This window comes from Corylus avellana, chromosome 4 (assembly GCF_965113065.1).
Source record: "Corylus avellana chromosome 4, dhCorAvel1.hap1.2, whole genome shotgun sequence".
Classification (NCBI taxonomy): Eukaryota; Viridiplantae; Streptophyta; class Magnoliopsida; order Fagales; family Betulaceae; genus Corylus; species Corylus avellana.
In genome coordinates, this window is record NC_142493.1 from 5904121 (window position 1) to 5913344 (window position 9224).

The following is a 9224-nucleotide window of genomic DNA, read 5'->3' on the forward strand; positions in this document are numbered from 1 at the left end:
AAAAACTGTGGGCACCGGCAATCAACAAGTGGCAGCTAAGGCATTATGTCCAATGCTCAAACACAGACTATCCAAGGAATCGTGATTAACCAACCATAAGGTCATAAGAACTCTGAAATCAAAGCGTTAATTTAATTGGAGTACCTTCTTAAATTTTTCACAAAATCTGGGCCCTCGGCAAAAGGTGAAGTAGAACATCTGAGGAGGATTTCTGAATCGCAAAAATTTTGTCTTGACAAAGCCATATGTTTTGGTGAAAGGTCCTATATCAGTAGAAAGAAGAGCACGGGGCATCAACAAATATGGAGAAAAGAGCAAGGAACTGTAAGAATTTAATGTCCCAAATGACATGGCACATATGAGTATTTATTAGACTCCTTAAGTTATGAGATTATTTAATCCTAATCCTTAATAAACTGTTGGTTAATTAATTAAGATAAGTGGTTTCCTATTGAATTAACTCTTACTTTGATGGGAAGTTGAGTTATAAAGGAATAAAGGAAACCGGTCCTCTCTCTACCCTATAAATGTACGCAATTTCCATCATCTTCGTGTACCTTAAGTGGGTCAAGCGAGAGAAACCGATTTCTGGTGTTTAGGCTTTTAAAGAAGAATTAAAAGAAGCAATGGATTCTGGTATGTTTTCTTTTATCAATTTATTGTGAAATTCATGATAGTTAAGATCTGGAAGTTATAGTATGTTATGTCCATTTTATGTTTTACATGTGGTATCAGAGCCTTAGTTGTAACTTTCATGATTTTCCATTAAGAAATATGTTAAATATTAATAGTTAACCTCTTAATTGAATCCGTATCTATCGTAATTTATTTTTGCATATGCCAATGTGATGTTTTTGTATTTGTCACTTGTGTATGCAAAACTAAAACGACTAGATGCTAAATTGAGGTTTCTATAATTATAGTACATTGAATTTGGAATCTATCTTTATTTATGCATCTTATGTACACCTGTTTCATAATTATGATTTATGACATGTGACTGATTAATGATACTCTTCATGAAACGTCCCAACATATAGGTATATTGGTGATCTCTTTTAGGTTATGATTTCTAAAAGAGTTATTGCGTGGACAATAAAGAATTGGGACCCTACTACACGAATTGCACTTGCTATTAATTGTTTGTATTATTATGATATAAAATAAATATTTTGCTGTTACGGTTTATGTCATTTTGCTAATATATTCAGAAGCCATTTTGGTACGTGTTTGGCATATATGATTCTGAGTTTGGCATAAAGTGCATAATTACAAAACATATGCACCATTAAGCATGAACTCGTGGATGTTATGTGCAATAAAGGCTAGTTCAGTCTTTATTGTGTACGTATGAACGATAAACCTTATCAATGTTTATTGTGTACACATGTATGTCTTTATTTCTATATGATTAATCGAGTTCTTTCTTTTATTATGCAAAACTCTTAGTGCACAGTTTAGAAATATCATTTAGTGCAAATTATAAATATTGACAGATGCAAAAGTTTTCTGTAAATATATTTGCTATTCGCAAAATTCATTGCTCCAAATTTACTGCTGCTTTAAAGAATTGAATTAATGTTATGACAGTAAATGTTGTCTTTAAAGATTGATTATTTTATTTAATGTATTACTTTTGTTATCTATAAACATGAATATTTATGTGAATCAATGTTAAAAAGCATATTATGACTATTCGGTTTGCATTGTCATTATTTCGAATTGAGATCTATATTATGAAATAGTTTGGTGATCACCAAAGTGACCCAACTAAAAGGATACATAGATTTCAAGTCGTATGTTAGAAACTTAATACCCATATCCCAAGTATTAAGAGAATGGCATTGCAAATTTTTGACGGTTTTTCTAATCACATGAATATTTTGGATAGGCCCAAAGGTGCACCACCTTTTAAGTGATTGATAAACTAAGATGGGATAATTAATGTGCATCCTTAATTGAGAGTTGGAACCGGATACCCAAAGGTAACGGACCTATCGAATTACGGATGCATTATTAATTATTCCTATAGGTGAAAGGGAATCACCATAATGATCATATATATATTTTTAGTATATCGTAATTTCCACCCAAAGGTGAATTGCGGTAGTACTACTTAAAATATTATTTTATTTTTGATCACTCATAGCATTAATATAGTGAGCATTTATTTTATTGCAGTGTCAGTTCCTATTTCGCTACATTCGCATGCTTCATCTGTTCCGATTCTTAATGGAACAAATTTCTCTGACTGGTCTGAACAAGTTCAGTTTCACCTTGGTGTTCTGGATCTTGATTTGGCACTCCGGACTGAGAAACCGCCTGCTATTACTGATTCAAGTAGTGCGGAAGAAGAGGCATTATACATGTCTTGGGAAAGATCGGACAGATTGAGCATTATGTTTATGCGAATGAGCATAGCGAATAATATTAAGTCAACACTTCCTAAATGTGATAGTGCTAAAGAATTCTTTACAACTGTGGAAGAACGTTTCCGTTCAGCTGACAAGTCTCTTGCTGGGACATAGATGGCTGAACTTACCACCATGAAATTTGATGGTACACGTGGGATGCATGAGCATATCCTTGAAATGACAAATCGAGCTGCTAAATTAAAGACTCTTGGGATGAATGTGGATGAATTTTTTCTTGTGCAATTTATCTTGAATTCCTTGCCTTCTCAATATGGGCCATTTCAAATTCATTACAACACTATTAAAGATAAGTGGAATGTAAATGAATTGGCCAGTATGCTTGTTCAAGAAGAGGCAAGGCTTAAGCAACAAGGATATCATTCTGTTCATCTTGTAAGTCATGGAGCCAAAAAGAAGTGGAAGAAGCCTAAGAAGGGCAAAAAGATAGAGTCGGACAACTTGAGGCCCTCATCGTTCATTGTGGGGTTAAAGTACTGCGCCTGGACACTTGTTGACCCTATTTCCACAGGTATGATGGCCTCATTGCCAAAGGCCAAACTGAAAGGGGTGTCCCCCGTGGGGGTTCGCTCGGTTGTGCGATATGCCCACAATGCTTCGTGTAGCTCATCCACCCATGCCCCTTTCCTGTCTTCTAGTTTCTTCTTGATGATTCTGAAGAGGGTCTTGTTTGTGGCTTCTACTTGGCCATTAGCATGAGGATGCCTAGGAAAGAGGAAAAATTTCAAATCTTTAGCTTCTCGCACCAGTCCCTGAACAGTTGGCAGTCGAACTGTTTCCCTTTGTCAGTGACAAACGCATGTGGGATGCCATACCTGGTGACCACAGATTTCCACAAGAATCGCGTGATGTTGTGGGTGGTTATGCACGCGAGGGCCTCAGTCTCTGCCCACTTAGTCAAATAATCCACCGCCACAACTGCGAATTTCACTCCTCCCTTTCCAGTTGGGAGCGAACCCACGATGTCAACCCCACATTGCGTGAATGGCCACAGAGAGGATATGGTGCTCAATTCTTTTGGAGGAAAGCTAGGGATGGAGGCGAACATCTGGCATTTTTTGCACTTCTGAACTATTTCTAGGGAATTGGCGTACATACCTAGCCAAAAGTATCCCATCCTTACTGCTTTATGAGAGAGTATCCTTCCTCCTACATGGCGGCCACAGATTCCTTCATGAATTTCTTTTAGAACATAGGCTCCTTCTTCCTTGGAGACACATTTCAACAAGGGCAAGGTTCGCCCTTGCTTGTAAAGCTCTCCCTGAACGAGTGTGTACCTCGCGGCCTTCATTCGGAGCTTCCTTGCTTCCTTGCGATCTCCTATGAGGGTCCCATCTTCCAAGAACTGAATAATACCTTCTGCCCAATCCGGTCTCGCTTATGCTTGTGTGACTTTTTTTGCGAGCACAATTGATGAGTCTGGGATTAAGCAGACTTGTTCATGCGAAGAGTCCAACTCCGCCTCTGACGCCGATGCCAGGCGGGCTAGTTGGTCTGCAGGTTCATTCTGGGCTCGATGTACCTTCTTGATCGTGAATTGCTAGAGTTTCACGATAAGCTCCTTGACCTTTACAAGGTATTTCTGCATCCTTTCCTCTTTGGCCTCATACTCACCTTGAACATGCCCCACTATCGCGCTAGAATCGCTTCTCATCTTTACGCTTCGCACCCCCAACTCTATCGCTATGGCCAGTCTTGCCAATACGGCCTCATATTCTGCCTCGTTGTTGGTGGCCTTGAACCCCATTCTGACAGCGTATCTGAGCTCTGGTCTTTCTGGAGGCTTGATAAAGACTCCTGCTCCACTGCTCTGCTTATTCGCTGAGCCATCCATGTAAATGACCTATAATTCTTTTGGCCAACTTCTTTCTTCTTCTGGGACCCCTGTGAACTCGGCTACAAAGTCTACCAGCGCCTGTCCTTTTAGTGCAGGCCTGGGAAGGTATTCCAGGTCGAATTCACCCAATTCTATCGCCCACTTGACTAGGCAAGTTGAAGTGTCGGGCTTGCACAAGATCTGCTTGAGCGGATAGTCCGTTAAGATTTGAACAATGTGAGCCTAAAAGTAAGGTCACAGTCGGAATTAAATACCTGATCCCAAAGCTGTATTTAATTCCAAAGACTAACCTTCTCCAAATAATTAGCCACTTAGATTCTTTTGGCCCATGTTTTATTAAAATAAAACAACCCAAATAAATAAATATATAATTGAGGTCCAAACTAAAATTAATCAATTTACATCAGCTCAAAGAGAGACATAAGAGATAAATACAATTAGCTCCAATAGACCTGTCACCATGTCTTCTCTTGATATGTCACATGGCATTATTAATCACAATTATTCTACTAAATACTTGTAACTGCACTCCAATTTGTATTTCAATTTAAATGAATTAATGTCTAGCAGCCACCACTAGCGTGAACGCTAACTGTTCTGGCCGCGAGTACCTGGTCTGCTCCATGGAGGGCTCTGCTGGAATAATACACGGTTCGCTGTACCCCTACTTCATCTCTTATCAAGGCGAAACTGACTGCGGATGGTGAAACCACTAGGTAGAGATAGAGCGGCTCTCCTTCTTGTGGTCTGCTGAGGAGTGGCGGGCTTGACAGATATGCCTTCAACTGCCTGAAGGCCTCATTGCACTCTTCCCCCCACAGAAAAGCCTTTTGTAAGATATTGAAGAAAGGCAGGCATTTGTCGGTTGCTCTTGACACAAATCTGTTAAGGGCTGCGACCCAACCCGTGAGTTGCTGAAGTTGCTTGATGTTGTTCGGGGGCCGCATATCCAATATCGCTTGGATCTTCTCTGGGTTTGCCTCAATTCCTCTCTGGGATACTATAAACCCAAGGAACTTCCTGTCGAAGACCCCGAAAGCACATTTGGTTAGGTTCAACTTCATGCGATAGTGCCTCAAGGTTTGGAAGGTCTCTTCGAGGTCTTTCTCATGGCTAGTCACCTGCTTACTCTTCATTAACATGTCGTCTACGTACACTTCGACATTCCTTCCAATTTGATCCTTGAACATGTGGTTCATCAGTATTTGGTAAGTTGCCCCGGTGTTCTTGGGTCCAAATGGCATGACTCTGTAACAATACTGCCCGCGGACTGTAATGAACACTGTCTCATCCTCATCCAAATCATCCATTTGAATCTGGTTATACCCTTAGAAGGCGTCCAAGAAGCTGAGTGATTCATGGCCTGTAGTTGACACGATGAGCAAGTTTATTTGGGGCAACGAGAAGCTGTCATTGGGGCAGGCTTTGTTCAAGTCAGTGAAATCCACACACATCCTCCATCATCCGTCATGCTTCTTAACCATGACGACATTAGACACCCAAGGGGAGAATCTAACATCCCTAATGAACTCTGCCTGCTTGAGCTTTTTGACCTCTGCTTGTATGGCCTTGCTGCGCTCCGTTGAGATGAACCTCAGTTTTTGCTTTACCGACTTGGCAACGGGATCCACATTCAACCTATGAGTAATTACGGTGGGGTCGACACCTAGCATGTCCTGGTGAGTCCACGCGAACACATTTAAATTCCCTCGCAAGAATTGCACGAGGCTAATCCTCGCCTCGCTAGTCATTTGCGATCCCATCTTCACAGCCCTACTCAGGCCATCAACTGGCAACTCTACCAAATCTTCTGCGGGCGCGCCTTGGCACAGCTTGTGCTCGTTACGTACCTCCATAACGACTACGAGTTCCTCGTTCAAGCGGGGTTCTTTCAGTGTGGCGTTGCAGCAAAACCGTCCCGCTTCTTGACTGCCCCTGACTACCCCTACTCCCAACTCCGTAGGGAACTTCATGATAAGATGAAATGTTGACACAACTGCTCTCAACACATTCAACGTTGGCCTACTAATGATGGCGTTGTAGGCGGAGGGCTTTTTGACAAAAATAAAGTCTGCCATGACTGTTGCCTGAGTCGGTTCAAATCCTGCGATGACCGGGAGCGATATTGCTCCCACGGGGCTCACCTTCTCACCACTGAATCCCACTAGGGTAGTCATTGGCAATATCCTACCCTTGTCTATGGTCATCTTCTCCAAAGAGCTCATATAGAGGATATCCGTAGAGCTGCCAGTGTATACAAGAACTTTGTGAACATTATCATTGGAGATGATGAGGGTTACCACTAGAGCGTCATCATGGGGGAACATGATTCCCTGGAGGTCGTCATCCATGAAGATGATTGGCTAAGCTTCCCTTCTCTGTGCTTTCGATGGCCTCGCCGCAAAGAAAACTTCTCCTGAAGAGAGAATTCGAGCATGGCTTCTCCAAGCCGAACTAGACTCTCCACCTACAGCGAATCCCTTAGCAATCATATTTATAACGCCAATAGCTCTGTTGTGGACAATGATGCGGTTGTCCGGCCATCGCCTTCGCACTACATCTTGGCGACCATCATGGTGTTGGACTGCGAAGGGTCGCACTTCTTTCAAGTCCTCTTCTCTGTAGCCGAGGTCTTGCTATTGTTGGAGTCCTCCGCCCATATTCCGGACTATGTCCTGCTCTCAAGCAGGGTGTTCTCCTTCTTGGCCACCCTCAAACCTCTGGGCCCTAATGTCGCAGCCGAGAGCCCATGGCAGGGGCCTCCTATCCTCTTGTTGACGAGGTCCAACTGCATATGGGAGCGCCCATCCCTGGTCTGCCACAAACCTGGCAAGTTTACCATTCCTGATGAGCCTTTCTATTTCTATCTTCAGTGAGATGCAGTCTTCTGTGTCATGGCCGTGATCCCGGTGATACTCGCAGTATCTGCTCACGTTTCGCTTGTCTGTGGGGGCACACATAGTCTGAGGTCACCTTGCCTCAGGGATCGCCATGACCTCGCGTAGAACTTCAACTAGGCTAGCATTTAGCAAGGTGAGGTTGAGTTCTCGCGGGATGACCTGCTTTCTCTTCTCGCCTTTCTTGCCAAATAGTCTCTTCTTTGGTGACAAGCTAACTTTGGGGACGTCCCTCTTCGAGGCCCCTATTGTGGTTTCCTCGCCGCTTTCAGGGCCCGTATGGTTTCTTCTTCGTTTATAAATTTAACCGCCTTCTCCATGAATTTTGGAGATCCACTAGGGGTTTACGTGCCACTTCCATGGCCAGTGTCTCTGGGGATGGATCCCGTTTAAGAGGGCCATGAGTACCAGGTTCCCCGGTGCCATTGCGACCCTAAGCCTTTCCTTCTAGAAATGCTCCATATAATCCTTGAAGGACTCTGAATCTTTCTATTGTACTATCATCAGGTAGGCGACAGACATCTTCCACCTGTGCGTGGACATGAATTGGGTCAAGAAATGCATGGCGAGGTTCGTGAAATTGTTTATGGAGTTCGAGGGAAGGTTGGCGAACCACTCACGGATGGATCTCGTCAAAGTTAGAGGAAAGGCTCGGCAGGCGATCTCGTCTGGTATTCCTCGGATGGCGACGTGAGTTGAGAATGAATCAGGATGTTCCATGTGGTTAGCGGTTCCATCATAAGGAGCTACAGTTGGGACTTTAAACTTAGCTGGTAATGGATGACTCAGCACTGGCTGTGTAAAGGGCAAGTTCGTGCTCTCCAATACATCTTCTATCGCAATTTGCTTTCCCCTCATCTGGCGAGCCATAGCCCTACATTCATCTTTTAACTCGCTATACATAGTTCGCCAATCTTCCTAATGTGCCAAGGGCTCGAGCTACTTGTTGCGGGCTTGTACCTTCTTGTCTACGCTCCACCTACGTCGCTCATGAGTTCCTTCTACGACTCCGGTTTCTTCCTTTGGCAGGTTATACTCCTCATAGTCTTAGTGCTCGTACATTATCCTTTCGCCATACTCAGAGGCATATTGCATGTCGTGGTTGACCAGCTTGTACGGCTCCGCGTACTCCGAATACACCCCTGGCGTAAGGGTCATAAATGCTTTCATCTTGGTACTGGCTGCTTCTATAGAGTAGATCTTCTGGCCCACCATAGGGGTGATAATGACCGTAACCTAGTGGCCATTGTTACTTTGGTAACCGAAGTCATCCTGAACTCCATAAGTGCCCCAAGAACCGTGACCGCCTTAGTCTTCGTAGGTGAAACCGTTATAATATTCTCCTCCGGGGGTTGACTCGTAGTTGTCGTGCTCACCCCGCCTGTAGTACATTTCCGGTATGGCTCCAACATATTTGCAGCCGTCTTCGTCTTCCTGATCCTACTCTCCGCTGCCCTACTGCTCTGGAGGAGGTTCTCTGGTGTGGAATTGATGCGATAGCTCTTCATTCTGCCGTGTGAGATGACAAACTCGCCCTCACTCCAGCTCCAGCTGGGAGGTAAGGTATGTCACTTGGGGGTCACTAGCTTCGAAAGCTCCGGTGTCACCACCACGCCTGATTTTGGCAAAAGGTCCGGTTTGGGTAAAGACTGTGTTTGAGGGTGTTACCAAAGTGAAAGAGTTTGGAGTTTGAGGTTGCATAAGTGATGACGAAGCAGAAAGTCCACCGTCGTGTGCATGTTCTTCGGTGGCCGGCATACTTGTTTTTGTGGAAAAGAGCTACAGCTCTTTGCGTGTCTCTTCCCACAGACGGTGCCAAACTGTTAACACAGTTTCCGATCACCTTGGAAAACTTAGGTTGGACTAAGGTGATGTGGTGTACTGAAGCGTAGTTTACAACTAGGTAGACGTTTTAACTTGGGGTGGAGAAGGAGAAATGGGAGCTCAGTCAGAACTTGAGCTTAGTTTCATGAATAATTTTCCTTATATTATTAGCGGTGCATATCTTTTATATATATATATATATATATATATATATATATATATCTATGTGTGTGT

General features: G+C 43.4%; 2 protein-coding genes across 2 annotated transcripts; one reads left to right on the forward strand and one right to left on the reverse strand.

Moving 5' to 3' along the window:
• The first annotated feature begins 626 nt into the window (after positions 1-626).
• Positions 627-2528, forward strand: LOC148586189 (uncharacterized). The gene is made up of 2 exons (XM_088515494.1): positions 627-636; positions 2182-2528. Exons 1-2 carry the CDS (start codon positions 627-629, stop codon positions 2526-2528), a joined length of 357 nt encoding a protein of 118 aa, XP_088371620.1.
• A 3201-nt stretch (positions 2529-5729) lies between these two features.
• Positions 5730-6620, reverse strand: LOC148586190 (uncharacterized). The gene has a single exon (XM_088515495.1). The coding sequence runs from the start codon at positions 6618-6620 to the stop codon at positions 5730-5732; it is 891 nt and encodes a 296-aa protein (XP_088371621.1).
• Positions 6621-9224: the final 2604 nt, after the last annotated feature.

What these genes read in the sequence shown, in the direction of transcription:
- LOC148586190 (XM_088515495.1), bottom strand. Translation starts at nt 6,620, where the DNA reads ATGGATGACGACCTCCAGGGAATCATGTTCCCCCATGATGACGCTCTA.